This window comes from Pyrus communis, chromosome 15 (genome assembly GCF_963583255.1).
Source record: "Pyrus communis chromosome 15, drPyrComm1.1, whole genome shotgun sequence".
In the NCBI taxonomy this organism is placed as follows: Eukaryota; Viridiplantae; Streptophyta; class Magnoliopsida; order Rosales; family Rosaceae; genus Pyrus; species Pyrus communis.
The window spans coordinates 18,441,415-18,459,988 of record NC_084817.1 but is presented as its reverse complement, the minus strand read 5'-3'; the positions used below and the strand labels follow the sequence as shown (position 1 = coordinate 18,459,988).

The window sequence follows — 18,574 nt, the reverse complement described above, 5'->3', positions numbered from 1 at the left end:
TTTCAGAGGATATCTAGGAGTAGATATTGCATGCCTTTGGGGGTGTGATTACTTGTGGTGCACGCCAATTCCTCAATGTAGGAACTCCAAATACGAAACCTGGTTGATTTCGTGTTGGATCAAGTTCCCGTAACTTACGGAACAAGTATGATCATTCTTAGTGAAGTCATTCAGACTTCGCCCATTGCTCAGTTAATCCAGCTCCGCTCGGAATTGTTGAGTCCATGACCGAACTTCTTAGATACTTGTATTCTGGTCCACCTTACTCCGGCCCTAGAAAATCATGGTCCCACAACTACGTCCCAACTTCACACCCTACTCTTTTTCTTACTGTAGATTAGTGTATAATATCGTTTGTACTTGAAAAAATCATTAAGCATATGTCCCTATGCGTTTGGTTTCATTATTTGTGCGTTTTAATTAGGGCTAGTACACAGTTTTTTGCAGTTTTATTTTAGGGTAAAATCAAAGCCGAATTTTTTTGCGGTTTATTTGTTTTAACTGTTGGAATCGAAGTAAAATCAAACCATTCAGGTTTAGTTCAATTTGGTTTTAATTTGGGCCTAACTTATAGGCATGTTAAAAAATTGGACTTCCCTTACATGCCTGTTTTGATTTCGGGTTCTCAACTTTTTTTTGTTTTCAAATTTTAATTTTACAATTTTTTTTCCAGTTTGTTTTAGCCCTCAAATGGGAGAGAAGAACATTTTAAAGTAAGTAAAACCAAAACTGACAACCACTATACCAAAGTTCAAGGAAATTCCTTTGGGTTTGTTTCAAAATCAAAAGGGAAAAATAAATTCCAACAACCAATGACCACTATACTAAGATTCAAGTATCCAAATTTAAATCTTGTATAGATTCCGCCAAATAACCAATACCCAACACCTAACTTGCTAATTAAATTAAATATTTCTTTATAATGCGGTTCGGCTCTATTTCGTTTTGTTTCCAAATATTAGGAATCGAAACCAAACTGTTATTTTAGCTTTTGGTGTGATTTCAAACTGAAACTATTTTCAAACCGAAAAAATGAATCGTTCGATGCAGTCCAGTTTAGTCTCGGTTCAGTTTTTGATTTTCCGTCCCAAATGCCGACCCCTAGTTTATATTATATTGCAGAAGAAAAAACTAGAACTTTGCACCTATATGGAATTTACATATGGGCGGAAAAGCGGAGAAAACCGGGAGAAGTCGGTAAACAAAGTAAACCAAAAAACCACATTGAATAAAGAAACAAAAAGAGGGGCATATTCGTCAACATACCGCCCAATAACTTGACCTCCTCCTCACTACGCTCGCAAAATCCCCCACCTCAAATCACAAACCCTAGCGCTCGCGAGCCCTCGGACACCGCCGCAGATTCACGCACCCCCGCCGCTCCAATCCCTCTCGGAGATGTCGCACTTCGGTCGATCCGGACCTCCGGACATCAGAGAGACCTACTCCCTCCTCGTCCTCAACATCACTTTCCGTAACTCCCCTTTTGCCCTCCTCCTCCATCATCCCCTTGCTCAAAATCCTAACTCTCTCCCTCTCTCTGAAACACTCTCTCTCTCTCACTCTCTCTTTGTGTGTTTACAGGAACCACCGCGGACGACCTTTTCCCTCTCTTCGACAAGTACGGAAAGGTCGTCGATGTCTTCATTCCCCGAGACCGGAGAACTGGCGATTCCCGCGGATTCGCTTTCGTTCGGTATAAGTATCAGGATGAGGCGCAGAAGGCTGTGGAGAAACTTGATGGTTCCTCTCTCACTCTGCCCGCTTATTAGCTTAATTAGAAGCTGGGATTTTTTAATTAATCAATTGAATTTTGATTTCAGGGAGAGTTGTCGATGGTAGAGAGATTATGGTTCAGTTTGCTAAATACGGCCCCAATGCGGAGCGAATGTAAGTTTTTCGTGTGATGTAATGGGTTTTGAGAATTGTGTTTGTTGCAAGTTTTGATTTTTTTTATTGGAGTGTTGCTGTTTTAACAATTTTGGTTTGGTTTGTTTTTGATTTCTAGCCACAAGGGTAGGGTAAGTGAATCAACTTCTAAGCTCAAATCAAGGTCCCGAAGCCGTAGCCGGAGCCCTCGTCCTAGGTGAGGTTTCTTCATTTGCTGGAATTGGGTAAAGCACAAATCGTTGTATTCTGATTAACTATAATTGGGTAATACCGATATCTTGTGTTCTAATGTTGCGTTTCTAGTCATGCATTACCACATATTGGTTTTGCAGTGTGCTTCTGAATAATATGTGCGTGCTGTATTTAGTTGGTATTTACAGTTCACTGTTTGCTTTAATACATCTACGCATTTAATTTTAGCAGCTGATGGTTATCAGTTGCCATTGAAGTGGACTGCATATATGCAAGGGGTATGCTGTTGTAGCATGGGGTGATAGTTGTATCATAGGGTGATAAGTGTAGCGGTCTGGACTGGTTGATTTTTGTTTCTTAAACGCTATCTGGTATTGGCGTTTTTCACCATCCTACAACTTTTTGGGGGTTTTGGTGAAATTTTCTGCCGAAGGAGTAGAGGAAGACTTGGGAAGACTTTGGAAGAGACTCTAAGAAAAGACTTGGAGTACTTGGATCTAACGGAGGACATGACACAGAACCGAGCGCAATGGCGTTTTAGGATTCATGTAGTCGACCCCACTTAGTGGGAAAAGGCTTTGTTCTTGTTGTTGTTGTTACACCTTCGTACATAATTTTTCTTTCTTTTCTTCATTTTTTACTGGGGGTTTGCATATCCGTTTCTGTTTTTATTTTTTAATGATTGGGGTCCTAGCATAATGGCAGAGGACCAAAGGACTCATTAACAAGGCTCAGGTGTTTTGAATTCGAAATACCTACTTCTTTCGATCCTCAACATTCTTTCTTTTTTCATGTTGACGAAGAGCTCTTAACTATTTCTTAGTGCTACATGATGCTTTGGGTGGAGGGTGATGTCTCTGTTTCAGTTATTTGATTCTTGCAACGGTACAGCTGTTCTTTGAAGCTGGTGTATTTTTTTTATTTTTTATATAAATTTTTTTTATTCAGTTTATTAGTACAGTTATTATGACATAGGCCTCTATTCTCACTGAACAGATTTTACATGGATTTAGGGTGTTTTATTTATTTATTTATATTGGGAGCTAATACAGCCATATGTGTTTGTTAGTAATTGTGTGCTTTTGGAAAGCTGTATCACTGACATGAGTATAAAATTTGTGGAAATTATGTTGCAGCAACTGACCCTAAAAATTTTCAGGTATCGAGATGAATATAAGGAAAAGGATTACGGAAGTCGCAGTCGAAGTAGGGATAAATATAGTCGTGACAGGCACCATAGGAGTGAAAGAGAGCATCGCTACAGAAGTAGGAGCCGCAGTGCAAGTCCTGATAATCGTAAGAGGGGCAGATATGATGATGAGCGGCGGAGTCGAAGCCGGTCATATGGAAGGTATAAAATATTGTTTCTGATAATGTCTTTTATCATGAATTATTGTGCCTTACTAAAGTGTTATTTGATGCTAACCTTTTGTACTTGAAAGTGCCTCTCCTGTTCGGAATAGTCCCAAGTCTCGCAGGAGCCCCTCTCCTCGTAGGAGCTCATCTCCTTGCAGGAGCCCTTCTCCTCGCATGAGTACATCTCCTCGTACGACACCTTCTAGGGTTGAGAATGTTCATGGACGCAACCGCAAGGAACGCTCTCCTACCCCCAAAGATGTTTCACCACATGGACGACGTGATGATTCTCCAAGTCTTTCCCCTCGTAAATCTGATGCTGATGTAAGCCCATACACTTTGGGTAGATATTTAATTGTTCCTATTGTTGGATTGCAACATATTATTGCATGAATAAGTCTGTATGAGTCGTTTAAGATGTTATATTGTTCTGCAGGAATGATGGACCCTCATCTATTGGCCCGAGATGATAACCTTTGGCTTGACGCCTTGTGTCTGCATTCTTAGTTGGAGGATGAGTTTCATATTTGGATCAAAGTATTGAATGTTACTTTTGACTTCCTGCAGTTTTGTTGAAGGTTAAACATTTCTTTGTTGGACTCAGTGAGTTTTTTAACTCATCTAAGTCTGATGGTAGCCTTTTGTATTCTATTACTGGGCTGGTACAATATTAAGGGTTTGCTGTAGTTTTTATAATGGCCTTAGCAGTCCATGCGAATGGGAGTCTTCTGAGTATCGTTTTACATTGCAGTTTTTTAGGTTCTATAATTAGCGTCTTTATTTTTTTCAAAATATTTAATCTTTTTGTTTTCTTTCTATTCGTATTTGTTTTGAGCTTTTTTATTGCTGGCATTTTTTCTGCTTCGTTATTTTTACTTATGTTTGTTTTTTCTTTCCTTGAACTGAAACTTGCTTTGTTCATATACTTACGGCGGACCATATACTGGCCTTATTTATTAGTGATGTTCGGGAAGAGTGAACATTGCTGATTGGTGAGATGCTGTAGCTGTACTAGCTGTTGGTGCTATTTCTACTACAGAAATGGTAGATGTCAATGTGTCGTGTCTCTGCTGATTGCAGTCTGGTCTTATCCTATTATCCTACTTGCAATGGTCGATAGTTTGGCCTTATGTAGTGGTATCAGGAAGAGTGAACTTGCTGATTGACGAGATGCTGTAGTAGCTGTTGGTGCTTTTTTAACTACACAAATGGTAGATGTCAATGTCATGTTCTTGCTGATTGCGGTCCGCTCTTAACCTGTTTTGCTTTCATGAAACTCTGGTTGGTAAGAGTAAAACTCATGTTTCCAGTCTTATATCCATCGGTTTTTCAGTTTTTTGTTTTTCCCTTGATCACACTGATTTTGCTTCACTGATTGTAAAGTTTTGGTCCTGTAAAGGAATCGGGGATGCTGTGGTTGCCTAAAGTTGGTCGGAATTCACTTGCTATTGCATGTAGCCGATGCAGTATAAGCTGATGCATTAATTATTTTTAGGAGCTGATGCAGTTTATAGGAACACATTGATTTTTGTTTTTCTTTTGTTTTCTTTTCTGGGAGTAGAAAAGTAGCTGGGTGGTGGGCGCGTTATGATCGATCATTAGCTAGTTGCTGGCAGCCGCCGCAGTGCTATGAATATTCTCTAGTCATGCCCTTGATGCAATGATTGGTATATTTAGGTAATATTTAGTTCATGTTCAACTGAAGTTAAGCTTGTATAATGATATTCTACTATTGTGCAATTTTTCTTTAAATTCTTTGAATTTCTTTCGGGTCTTGGTACGACGATATCATTGTTAAAACTCCTAGATGCTATAATCGCAATGTAACATGTTCACTCTACGTTGAAGGAGGCCTTTGCGTATTGGGTTCTGTATTGCAGTAATGCTGCGTTATTCAAAGTCTCACAGGGGAAGGACCTGGCTACACCTCACTGTGGCATCTTAGGCCGAAAGTAGTGTTACTTTAACTTAAAGACACTAGGCATTTCGATGTTGGCACTGGATGTCACTGTAGCGTGATCAGGGGTGTAAGTCTTGCGTCTTGCGGGATTTTTGTTACACTGATGATTGACCTTGTATACGTGTGACTGGGTCTTCCGACTCCTCACAACTAATAGAAGAGTTCGGGCTGGTTTGCGGTTGTGTTTTTGCAAAAAGTAGCTTATTAAAAAATTTGGAACATCAAATATATATAGTAAAACAAAACAAAAAAAAGCTTATTTAAAAAATTGTTGCCGGTTCCAGTAGAGAAACATAGCAAAATAGAAGCATAGTCTACCATGCGACCATGCTTCTAAAAAAGTTATTTTTTATTTTTTCTTTTTCTTTTTCAAAACATAGTGAACAAGTGCCCATTTAATGAAACGTTCAAAGGACGTGTATATCTTTGTATATTCTACAAAATGACAATCTTTGTTTTGCATTATTTTTTTTGGCAATTATTATATTACATTAAATATTATATCATTTTTAGTCATTTAACATATTTATATCAATTTTATATTAAAATTTACCAAACATTCAGACACTGTTTTTTATGTTAAAAACACTTTTACAACAAAAAATTTTACGAAACATTTAACAACTTTATTGTATAGTTGTTTATTCTCACAATACAATAGAAATAATTTTTTATTTATTTTTAGGGTAAATTACACTTTACCACCTCAGGTTTGGGGTCGATTTCAATTCCTTACAACATCTTTAAAACATTTCAATTTCATATCTCAAGTACTATTTTATTTTAATATAATACATCCGTTACATTTTCCATTCACTAATCCTTTAAGAGTTGACATGGCTGCCACATTTGTGCCACGTGGCTGCCACATTTATGCCAGGTAGCAAAAAAAAAAAATTTTTAATTGAAAAAAATAAAACTGAATCTTCTAAAAAAAAAAAAAAAAAAAAAAAAAAAAAAAAAAAAAAAAAAAAAAAAAAAAAACCAAGAAACCCAGAATCCCATCCCTTCCCCTCCACGCTTCTCCTCCACTCTCTTCACCTCCCCCGACCCCAAAACCCAGCCCATTTGAGCTACTCCACATCATCTCTTTGGCCTTTCAATTCCAAAAAATCCATTGTAGAAATCAAAGGGCAATGGAATCAAAAACAAAAACCCACAAAAGTGCAAGAAACCTAGAAGAAAGAATGGTCCTTGCAGGACTTCGAGATCGGAAAACCCATCTCCTCCACTCTCTTCTTCTTCCGCTTCTTCTTCCCTCTCAACCCACCTAGTGATGCCGCGAAGAGGCCCGTCTCGAATCTGACTTTCCACGACAAAGTCGACAGCGAGGAAGAAGGTTTTGTCGATGGGGATCCAGGTCGAAGATCCGAGACCAAAATGTGGCGGTGGCGAGGCGGTGGGTTTGCGGGGATGGAGACGTTAGTGGGCAAGGATGGAAGAGTAAAGGGTTAGCGGGTTGGAGAAGAAGGAGATAGATGGGGGAGTTGGGGGTTGGGTTATGCGTTTTCCGTTTGTTTTGTTTTTTTTTGTTTTGTTTTTTTTTTAAAGAAGATTTAGGTTTTTTTAAAAAAAAAATTTTAAAAAATATTTTTTTACCGCATGACACAGCCACATCAGCTCTTAACATATCAATGGATGGAAAATGTAACGAATGTATTATATTGAAATAAAATAATACTTGAGGTATGAGATTGAAATGTTTTAAAGATGTTGTAAGGAATTAAAATCGACCTCAAACCTGAGGTGGTAAAGTGTAATTTACCCTTATTTTTATTTATTTTTCAAATCACAACAATACCAAACTAACCTTAAGCTTCTAAGAGGAGAAAATGCGAGATGTAGTAAATGCGAGATGCTTTTTTTTTTGCAACAGGTGCAGCCTTTAAAAGGTATGACTTGGTCCAATTTTCGATCTTACGCCAATAATTTGAAGACTTGCCCACCAAAAACCGTTGCTGAGTCTTTACAAGACAGACTGTCGATCCTACGCCATTGTAAAAGTCTGCTGCAGCCCTGAAATAATTGTCTTAGAAAAAAGAAGCCTAACTCGAAAATTGGTTTTGTGCACTTCTTGATCATGCTTCCTGCTGTTGGGGCATTTATAATTGCTTTCTATGCAATCTATGTCATTTTGAGAAGAAAAAGGAACAAAACGAACAAAGCGACATTCAACCAAAGATTTGAATTGCTCGCAATATCAATATTTGATGGAAAATATTGTACGAAGAAATCGTAAAAGCAACTGAGGATTTTGATGCTAAATATTGCATTGGGAGAGGGTCAGTTGGAAGTGTTTACAAAGCAATGCTGCCCTCAGATGACTTGGTAGCAGTTAAGGACTCCATAGTCCGTGTGATGGTGGTGAGTAGAGCAATCGAAAGAGTTCTTAAACGAGGTAAGGGCATCAACTGAGATACGCCGACGGAACCTTGTTAAGCTTTATGGTTTTTGTTAACATTCGCAGCACTCATTTACGACTACCTTAGAAGGGGTAGCTTGTATTCAGTCTTGGATAATGATGTGGAAGCTAGGAAGTTGGACTGGAGTAAGAGGGTGAATATCATTAAAGGTGTGGCTCATGGTTTATCCTATATGCACTCTAACGTGTCTCTGCCAAATGTTCATCGAGACATATCCAGCAAGGACATTTTGTTAGATGATACATATGAAGTTCGTATTTCTGACTTTTCTTTCTGTCCAATTTGGTATTGAAATTTCTTTCTGCCAATTTCATGGTTTGACATTTCATACACTGTTATTTTGACATAATTAACCATAGTTGAGTTGGTAAGTGAGTTAGAGAATTCTTATTTGGGCATGGTGGTGATTGAGATGTGATATATTAAGGTTTTGATTACAAGAACGAAAATTCTTCTTTCAAGTCCGAAAACAATACAAAAGGGAAGAAAGGCCCTGCAACCTCAATCAAACTTTAAAAATGAACACAAATAACACAAAAATCGTGTTTTTCTTAGAAAATAAAAATAAAAATTTGGAGTAGCGTTTGCACAAGAAAACCAACGTAAAATTTCATATTCATATTTCTATATACAAAATCAAGGCCAGAGATAAAGATCTCGGGTTTTGGATTTCCGTGATTTCTCTAATACACTGAAAATGTGAAAAGCGGCAAATCAAAGAACATGTGCATGGAAAAAAGAATTGAATTTGAACGCGCCTCACACGCCTTGTCAGTTTCTTCCTTTTTCTTTCTCCAGGTGAGTTTTGCTTTGTGCTTTTCAGCGGCAAGGTGGATTTGGCGGATGGTAGTGGAGTGGCAGTCTTTAGACTGTCAGGGACTGCTGTTTTCGAGTTTAAGTCTACTGATTCGAGGGTTTTGAAACGAAATCGTGTTGAGCCTGAGATTGCGACTGTTGGTAATGATGATGATCAACAAGTTGCGATGGAGACGACCAGGCTAGTGATGGTTGTCGACGGTGTCAAATTGAGTTGGAGAGACAAACGTCTGAATGTTCAGAATGGATTACATGTTCTGGATTTGGATAATTTCAAGTGCGATCTTGATGATGAGTTGGATTGTGCAGTTACAAAGGGTGAACATGGCCCTAGCTTTCAATTTTCTGAACGAGCAGTGAAGAAGATGTGCGAGCCATGGGATAAGTCATTAATTGTCAAGTTGTTGGGTAAGCCTTTCTCAATTGCTGTTTTGTATAATCGTCTAAAAGGAAAATGGGGGCTGAATGTTGGTTTTAAGCTTGTAGATTTAATTAATGGCTATTTTGTTGCAACTTTTGAGAAGAAGGAGGATTTGGAATTTGTTCTTATTGGAGGACCTTGGGTTATTTCGGGTCAGTACCTTGTAATTCATAAATGGAAACCTGGGTTTGATGCTAATTCTTCCAAAATTACTAGGATTGCTGTTTGGGTTAGAATTTCAGGAATTCAAGCTGAATTTCTTGATGTTTGGGCTCTGAAACGAATTGGTTCTTTTCTTGGTAAAACTTTGAAAATTGATGCACTGAACTTGGCTCGGGCTAGAGGAATTTGCTCGAATTTGTGTTGAATTGGATCTAACTAAACCTTTGGATGCTTATGTGTAATTGAATGGTGCATGGTTCAACTTAGAGTATGAGGGTCATCCTGATATTTGTTTCAAATAAGGAGTGTATGGTCATAGAAGAGATAGTTGTATTGTCATTAATGAGGTGGTTGGTAATGTTTCTAGTGATGTAAATGGTATGAATGTTGATATTGGTGGGAAAGAGATTGGTGCAAGTGCTGGTTGTATTGTTAATTCTGATACTAATGGTTGCAATACTAGCGTTGATGGTTCTGTTAAGGAATCTGTTTTGGGACCTTGGATGATTTTTCAAACAAAGAGAAGCAGTAAGAAAATGAGTGGGGATGTAGCTTCTGGTAGTAATAAAGGAGCTACTAGTCTCGTTTTTCTGTGTTATCGAAAGAAGATAATTCTCCTCCAGTTTTCAAGTACTAAAGTTTGGACTCCTAAAGTCAAGAAGACCACTATTTCTAATAGAGCTCATCTGGTTGATATTTCTAATTTTGTGCATAAAAGTGATACTTAAAGGTTTTATGAAGAGCACTGATGTGGAAAATTCTAGTGTGATTCATCCTCATTTTGAATTTGGTGAATCTGTTTCAATTGATTGGTTTTGCAGTGAGGATTGGCAGATACTTGTTGCTAGTCGCTCAATTGGTTTTTAGGCTTCATTTAATGGTCATGAACCACCTAACATCCATGCTCAAAGTAATTGTGGTGAGATGGACATGACCATTGGTAATGATTTGCATATGCAAGGTCAAGATGATTTGGTGGGTGACAGTTCGTTACCTATGGATGATATGATTTCTAAGGGTGGTCCTAATTCCCATGTTGGGGAGGGACCATTCTTTTCTTCTTGATTTACCTGATTGGGCCCCTTCCTCTATAGTAATTGCTATGAATATTTTAACTTGTAATATCAGAGGAGTTGGGATAGATTTGGCTGCCACGACTGTGAAGAAGTTGATGATGCAATATAAAGTAGATTTGTTGGTTGTTGTGGAACCCCGTATTAGTGGGGATAAAGCGAAAGAGATTATTCGTAATTTCGATTTCCGTAGTTGGGAGATTGTGGATGCTACAGGTTTTTCTGGGGGTAATTGGCTTTTATGGAATGAGACTAAAGTTAAGGTGAAGTTTGTTGAAGCTTGTGAGCAAGCTCTTACTATTCAAGTATTTTATGATTGTAAGCGTAGTTGGTATTTTTCTGCTATTATGGCAGCCCTGATATTAAAAAGAGAAATGCCTTATGGGATTTTTTCTATAATTTTAAGTCTAGATGTGATCTTCCTTGGCTTCTTGCTGGAGACTTTAATGAGTTGTTGGCATGTGATGAAAAGAAGGGGGGCTCTGGAAGCTTTAGTTTGGGTGGTTTTAAGGATTGGTTTGATGCTAATTTTATGGTGGATTTGGGATTTTCAAGTCCTTTTTTCACTTGGGATGGTGTTAATAAAAATGGTGTAAGAGTCTTTGAAAGGCTTGATAAGGCAATTTGTGATCTTGCTTGGAGGGAGATTTTTCTTGAAGCCCATATCAAACACCTTGCAAAAACTATTTCTGATCATACTCCTATGCTCATCACTTTGGAAAGCAAGTATATTCCCAATCCAGAGTTTAAACCGTTCAAATTTAAGGCTATGTGGATGAAGCATGAGAATTTCAAGCATTATTTGGAGTCTAATTGGAAGTCCCAAGATGTTGGTATAAATTAGAAACTTGGTTTTCTTTCTGGTAAGTTGAGATGGTGGAATAAAAATATTTTTGGTCATCTTGAGTGGAAGATAAGAAGGTTACTTGCTCAAATTGAGGGTGTTCAAAAGGCTCTATGTAATAATTGCAGGCTTTTTTTTGTTGAGGTTCAACACTTCATTATCTAAGGGTTATAATAATCTTCGAGTAGGAGGAAATTTTTTGGAAGCAAAAATCAAGAGTTAAATGGCTTCAGGAGGGAGATAGGAATACAAGGTTCTTTCATCTTTCTACCATCGTTAGAAGGAGAAAGAACAAAATTGAAGGTTTGTTGAATAATGATGGCGTGTGGGTGGAGGATACGGAGGATCTCAAGCAGATTGCAGTACATAACTTTTGTTCTTTATTTGCTGATTCTTTTGATGGGACTTCTAATGGTGTGATGCCTAATCTTTTCCCTTATGTCGATTAGTCTTTGCTTGGTGCTTTAAAAGAAGATGTGTCTCTTCAAGAAGCTAAAGATAGTTTGTTTTCTATTGGTGATATTAAGGCTCCTGGGCTACATGGTTAACATGCTGCATTTTTTTCAGAATTTTTGGGGGTTATGTAGCTCTGACATCATTTGTCTTATTACTGAGTGTTTTAAGAAGGGCTCTATTCCAAATGGTCTTGGTAGTACCTTAATCACTCTTGTTCCTAAAGTTGATGGCCCTCAAGATATTTCCCAATTTCGTCCTATAAGTTTATGTTCTACTTTGTATAAGGTGGTAACCAAAATTCTTGTTAATAGATTGAGACCTATTATGAAATCCGTTATCAGCCCTAATCAAGTTAGTTTCATCCCTGGAAGACATATTACTGATAACATTATAATTGCTTAGGAAGTTTTGCATATGTTTTCCATCACTGAAGGGGCAAGAGGCTATATGGCTTGGAAAATTAATTTATCTAAAGCCTATGACAAACTTAGATGGGATTTTATAAGGGAAATGCTTGTTGAAGTGGGTATTGATGATTTGACTGTCAAGCTTATTATGGATTGTGTAAGTAAAGTGGATTACAAGGTTGTAGTTAATAGGGAATGCTCAACCAGTTTTAGGCTGGAAAGAGGTGTTAGGCAGGGTGATCCTCTCTCTCCTTATCTTTTTGTGTTATGTGTGGAGAAGTTGGGGCATCTTATCAGTGAAGCTGTCTCTAATAAATGTTGAAAGCCTGTCAAAGTGGCTAAAAAAGGGTCTGCCATTTCGCATTTGTTTTTTGTAGATGATATTATTCTCTTTAGCGAGGCTTCTGCTTCTCAAGCTAAAGTGGTTAAATGTTGTTTGGACACTTTTTGTTGTTTGTCTGGGCTACAAATTAGCTTTGAGAAGTCTCAAATTTTTTGCTTTTCTAATGTGGACAGCAGTGTTGCTGATCTAATTAGTGAAAGTTGTGGCTCTCCAATTGTTCAGGACTTGGGAAAGTATCTAGATGTGCCTTTAATTCATTCTAGAATTAATTCTAGCACCTATATGGAGGTTGTTAACAAGGTTCAGAGTAGACTCTTTGCATGGAAAGCCAACACTTTATCTATTGCTGGAAGAACTACTCTTATTCAAACGGTTGCTTCAGCTATTCCAGTGTATATGATGCAGACATGAAAGCTCCTAGTTAGCACTTGTGATTTAATTGATGGATTGAATAGGAAATTTTTGTGGGGTTCTTCTGAAGTCAAAAGTAAAACTTGTTTGGTGAGATGGAGTTCTGTTTGTCTTCCGAAGAACAAAGGTGGTTTGGGTCTTAAGAGAATGAAGTACATGAATGCTGCTCTTTTGGCCAAGTCCAGTTGGGGTTTGTTACAACGTGATGATGGTCTTTGGGCTAGTATTTTCAGAGGTAAGTACCTAAGTGGGGTGAATTCCGATATTCTCAAATGGCCAACTGGTAGGGTAACTTCTAGCTCTTGGAAGGCTGTGGTTTATGGTGGTCAATTGTTGAAAAAATGGTCTTATTTGGAGGGTTGGCCCATGTGCTAATATTAGTTTTTGGTTTGATGCCTGGCTTGATGATGGCATTCTCGCTGATAAGGCCTTGATTCCTTTGGATGATTCTGCTAAAGCTTTAAAGGTTATAGACTTTTGCTATGGTAATCATTGGAATATTTTTGCCTTGAGAGCTGTTCTTCTAGAGGAATATGTTTGGAAGATTTCTGCGATTCCTATTGGTCTCAACGATGGAGATAGTGATTGTATTATTTGGAAGCATTCAAATGATGGAAATTTTAGTGTTAAATCAACTTATCTTGCAAGTATTGATGATGAAGTTTTTGCCGATTGGAGTTGGAGTAATATATGGAAGCTTAAGCTACCTCCTCAAGTGCTTCATTTTTTATGGCTGACTTTGCATGGGAGATTGCTTTGCAATGAGCAAAGAGCTAAGAGAGGTATGACTAATATTTCCTATTGTGTCTTTTGTGATGGTTGTGTTGAATCTATTGATCATATTCTTCGATGGTGTGATCGTGCAAAGTTAGTGTGGAATCAATTGGGTATGCATTCAATTGTTATGTCCTCGGTTGATATTGACTTTCATGATTGGATGAGAGTGAATCTTTTTTCGAGAAGTTTGCTTTGCCATAATCTGCCTTGGTGGGGTGTTTTTGCCTTTGCTTGTTGGTGGTTATGGAAATGGAGGAATTTAAGCATTTTTGCGTCTAATTTCATTTTCCCAAGTCAACCTTAGATTTTCAGTTTTAAAGCTGCTAAAGAGTGGTTTGAGGTGCAAAATGTTGGTGCTAAGCCTGTGAAGAGTAGGATTTTTTTAGCCTGGGATCCTCCTCCTCCTAATTATGTCAAGTTGAATGTGGATGGCAGTAGAAAGAGTGGCAAGGGGTGCTCTAGTGCTGGTGGGATTTTACGTGTTGTTGCAGGTGTGTGGATTGCTGGTTTCACTATAAATATTGGTGTGGGGAGTGTGCTTAATGCTAAGTTATGGGGTCTTTTTCATGGTCTATCTCTTGCTTGGAGATTGGGTTACAGAAAAGTGCTTGTTGAATTGGACTCCGCTGTGGCTGTTACTTTAGTAATGGATTTTAATTCCTCTATGCACCCTCTTGTTCATCTCATTACTGCTTGTCGGGAGTTATTGAGCAGGGATTGGATTTGCTCGGTTTCTCATATTTATCGTGAGAAGAATAGAGTGGCTGATGGTATGGTAGATTTAGGCCATAAGTTTGACATTGGTCTTCATGTTTTTTGTGAGCCTCCTCCTCTTGTGGATAGGTTGATCTTGAGGATGCTGTTGGGTTTCCTCATACCCGTTTTGTTAATAGTTAGTTGTTTTTCTTGGGTCTGATCCAATTTTGTAAGTCTGAGGAATCATGTTTCTGTAAGTGTTTGAGTATCTAATGTTTGTGGGTGGTTACTTTTATTGTTTTCTTAGGAATTTAACGTTGAGAATCTGCATGTGGTTAGAGGCTGAGAAGGGAAGATTAAGCAAAGGTTTGATAATTTTTTATTTTTGTCAAAAGGAAAAGCATGTGATTTTGTTACTCTGTTAACTCTCATTCGACATGTATACTTGTGTTTATTTTAAGTATTGTAATCAAACTTGTTAACTGCGCTTGTGCTTGAACGAGTTGAGGACATAACAGAACAAATTCAATAATACCTTAACCAAGTACAGACTATTGGTACCGGTGTACCGCGTGGTGATTGGTTCTTTATGAGCTGATATGGTTTTCATAATGTTGCATGTCATTGATTTCAGTTCAATAGAAGGAGCATATGGTGTTATAAGAATGCAATATTTACCTTAATAATCTCAATAGTAATAAGGATATAACTTCCGAGTTTGTGGTGCTGCAAATGACTAAAGCTTATAGTTTTCTACTTGTTCCTTATCTCTATGTCATTTATGATGGACCAACCTTATCAATTTTTACGAGTAAAGACCTCCTGATGATCATCAAAGATCAACGGTCAAGACTTGGTTAGTTTCGTACATGTTAGAGTCAATTTTTAGTCAAAGATATGTTAGAGTTTTTTAACTTTGTTTAGCTGAGTTGTCTTCTAGTTAATCTATGTATATCTGAGTATTTAATCAGCTTTGTAACCATTATTCTCCTGTAATGTAAAAATCAATTATCTCACACGTTTTAACTAGTTGAGTTTAACACTGAGGGACTGCTACATGGTTCTAATGAAGCATGTCATCTGAAAGAGATTGTTTTAATTAGGGAACCCGAAGCCACCTATGCACAGGAGCGTGCTTGTATTCAGAAGGTAAGGGTTGCGTATATGTAAAGTGGGATTAAGACTTAGTTGAGTTTATATTGCTTTTTATGTCTGCTATTTTCTAGGGGACTGATGATTTCATTCTTCCTCAAGTCCGGATGATAATGTTTTATTTCCATATAACATTTATTTGTGCATGTAATTCATGTTTTATTACTTCTATCTGAATCTAATTGAAACATGTGTTGTCACATAGGATGGTGGTAATGCGAGTTCAAATGGACGACTCCGGGAGCGCCTTGAACTTTGTAGGGCCTTTGGAGATTGCCAATTCAAAAAGGTTCTATTTTCTCTTCTTTAACGCTTTCCCCTCTCGTTATTTGTTTCCTTTGTTTTGAATGTAACATAAAACAATTGTTTATAGCTCTGTATTGAAAAAGATCAAATCTGTAAAGCTTGTGCTATTGTTAATAAATATAGCTCAAGTTATTATAAATTGGGAATTTTATTTTTAGACAGAAAGTCTGTGTAAATGATTCTTTTGTAATTACTAAATATGCTTAAGTTTATCCACCCACTTCTCTGGGGACAAAACCATATTACTTTACTCTGCAAAAGATGGTTGAATTGAATGTTAATGTACTAGATTCTTTGATTGTATTATCTCTGTTTTTCCATTGAATGAATTAACTGCTCAGTAACTTTAGCTGAATGCGTTGGGCTGTGACAACCATAAATTATCAACAACTACTAGAATGTTAAGCAATGTAATATACTTGTGCAATGTATTTGCTAACTATTGTGATAACAAACATGAGGACTCTGTATTCTTGTTATCTTGAGCGCCTACCATGTCCTAAACTACCTTAATGCAAAGAGTACCAAATATGTAATTACGCACTATATACACTATATGCACACGACGTGCACATGATATGCACACCATGTGTACTACATGCACATGATATATATACACAATATGCTTAGTTTCCTGTCAAAACATCTGTTTTCAGTGATTCTGTTTTGTTTTGGTTTTACAATGTATATAACTGACCTTTCAACTTCCATATGCATGTTAGGTCTTGGATTTGTAACTTCAATTACATTCATATTTCCCGTTAGGGTGCATCTGTCCTGGGCCTTAGAGAAATGATATTTTGTTACCTGATTATGAAATGTCCAGTGTTGGCTATTAAGCATGGTTACGCTAGTAAAATGAGAACGTGCATTTGACAAGAAAACGTCGGGTGCATTTGTAGGGTAAGTATTTTTGTGAATTCGAGTGGTGCATTTGTCATTCTTATTTCTCTAGTGTATCTAACAAATTTTATTTGATTGCTTTAGGCAAATTAAGATCTACAATATTGGACCAAGGCTTGTAGGTGTTGATAGTGTTGGCAATAAATATTATGAGAAGCTTAACACTTAATATGCTTAGTGTTTTCTACATTTCCCCCCTTCAAATTCAGTACAATTTCAACGACGACGTTCTTCTTCAAATTCTCTTGCAGCTTTTGATGCTAAAACCAAAGAGGTGCGACATTGTACACAAAGAAAATTCCACCGTGGAAGGTGATGAATTTATTTACCATTCCAAAGGGCACAGCCTCAATCCAGGGCGGAGAGACCGGACCACATACTAAACTTGGGAACCAGCCAAGAAGGAGCGAGTAGTTTCTATGACACGTGCGTGCTCAAACTTGAAAAAAATCGGCTATATTGTGTTGTGTATTCCATTCGGTTAATAAATGGAATGTGATAGCTGTGATCTTTTGGATGCTTGATGTACGTAAATAACACTCCTAAACTTGATAGTTTAATTAAATACAGGTATTTTGATTTGTCAAGGGGTAAATTATCTTAGTTCAAGTCTAAAAGGTTGTGTTTCACACTTCACAGTGTTTATACTTAGCGGAATGGTGTTCGTCTTGGGATGTGCATGTTTTCAACATGTAGTGTGCATATTATGTGCATGTGTTGATCATGCAATGTGCATGACATACACAGGAGCATGCAATGTACATGACGAGGATGCAATGCGCATGACATGTGCATCTTTTGTGCATGCAATGTGCATGAGCAGTTAATATCCTTTCCGAATGATTATTTTTTTCGGCGAATCAACGTCAGAAATGATAGCGGAATTCCAGCTTTTGGCCCCTCTTGTTAGTTCAAACAGTATGAGGGAGATAAGGTGAACCTCACACCTTCAAAATCAGCGGCTAAGCTGCTCAATGAAAAGATCTCAGACAACAAGGCCTACAATGATGACGATATCATCAGGATTCTGGCTACGCGGAGCAAAGCACAGACCAATGCAACTCTCGATCACTGCAAAAAAAGAATTCGGAAGTGACATCAACAAGGTATGCAGTTGAGTTTTACGCAATCCCATTTTTGACCGGAATCCTCTGAGGCTTGGATTTGATGAGTGTTTCTATGCCCAGGATCTGAAAGCTGACCCCAACGAGTACCTTGCAATACTAAGCGCCACGAAAAAGTGATTGGTCCGCCCTAACAAGTATTTTGAAAAGTCTCTTCGTCTGGCATTTAACAAACGAGGAACAGATGAAGGAGCCCTCACTGGAGTTGTCGATACGAGGGCTGAGGTTGACGTGAAGATTATCAAGGACCTGTACCACAAAAGCAACAGCGTCCCTCTGTATCAGGCCATTAAAGAAGACACTAATGGAGAATATGAAAAAATGCTTCTGGCCCTGGTTGGGCATGAGGATGCTTGATCCGTTCCGGTCTAACGGTTGTACTTCTTTTCCGAGGAAGGCAATATTTTTGAATCCAATATGTTCTACTTACGACAGTTAGTAATAGTGGAAGCTTGTTTTTGTTTTACAATTGAAGAGCATGTCTTTTTTTCACTATTTCAATGCATCTTTCTTGTAGCTCAAGTTAAACATTCTTGTTCATAGCACCAAAACCATTAGTGTTTTATTAGTACACCTCGAAGGGTTTCTTAGAGACAAGAAATTCCTGGATAGAATCGCTGTGTACAACTTTCAGCCCACAAGACCTGTCACTTACAAGCAGCACAAGAGGAGTTGAACGTGAGAGGAATACCCAGCGGTTTATGTATATAACCTGAAAGAGATGATTGTCCGGTCATATATAAACTATCTCGACCTCAAGAAAGAAATCCCGGCATCAAATTTATACAACATCGAATCAGAAATCCACAGTTTTGACAGTGGAATATCATACATCCAAAGTTCAGATCAAGACACAAAAACA

General features: G+C 37.8%; 2 protein-coding genes and 1 long non-coding RNA gene across 4 annotated transcripts; all 3 read left to right on the top strand.

The window, feature by feature from the left end:
- The first annotated feature begins 1,286 nt into the window (after positions 1-1,286).
- On the top strand, positions 1,287-5,193 carry LOC137717603 (serine/arginine-rich splicing factor SC35-like). 2 transcript variants are annotated; one of them, XM_068457018.1, is made up of 7 exons: positions 1,287-1,474; positions 1,585-1,743; positions 1,824-1,890; positions 2,009-2,086; positions 3,242-3,433; positions 3,546-3,762; positions 3,875-5,193. In XM_068457018.1, the coding sequence occupies exons 1-7, from the start codon at positions 1,399-1,401 to the stop codon at positions 3,878-3,880; spliced, it is 795 nt and encodes a 264-aa protein (XP_068313119.1). In that variant the 5' UTR covers positions 1,287-1,398; the 3' UTR covers positions 3,881-5,193. The 2 variants fall into 2 exon arrangements, with proteins under 2 accessions (XP_068313119.1, XP_068313118.1); XM_068457017.1 differs by having other exon boundaries at positions 3,525-3,762.
- A 10,074-nt stretch (positions 5,194-15,267) lies between these two features.
- Positions 15,268-17,165, top strand: LOC137716810 (uncharacterized). The gene is made up of 3 exons (XR_011065747.1): positions 15,268-15,376; positions 15,585-15,668; positions 16,840-17,165. It is a non-coding gene; the product is annotated as an uncharacterized lncRNA (long non-coding RNA).
- Positions 17,166-17,322: 157 nt separating this feature from the next.
- On the top strand, positions 17,323-18,069 carry LOC137717129 (annexin Gh1-like). The gene is given in 4 exon segments (XM_068456434.1): positions 17,323-17,388; positions 17,508-17,660; positions 17,662-17,694; positions 17,776-18,069. Coding segments are annotated over 4 exon segments (546 nt in total).
- Positions 18,070-18,574: the final 505 nt, after the last annotated feature.

Bases quoted from the DNA above. Each gene is read 5' to 3' on its own strand.
- LOC137717603 (XM_068457017.1), top strand. From the start codon at position 1,399: ATGTCGCACTTCGGTCGATCCGGACCTCCGGACATCAGAGAGACCTAC. The intron at 1,891-2,008 runs GTAAGTTTTTCG...TTTGATTTCTAG, and splicing joins GGCCCCAATGCGGAGCGAAT to CCACAAGGGTAGGGTAAGTG. The intron at 2,087-3,241 runs GTGAGGTTTCTT...AAAAATTTTCAG, and splicing joins AGCCGGAGCCCTCGTCCTAG to GTATCGAGATGAATATAAGG.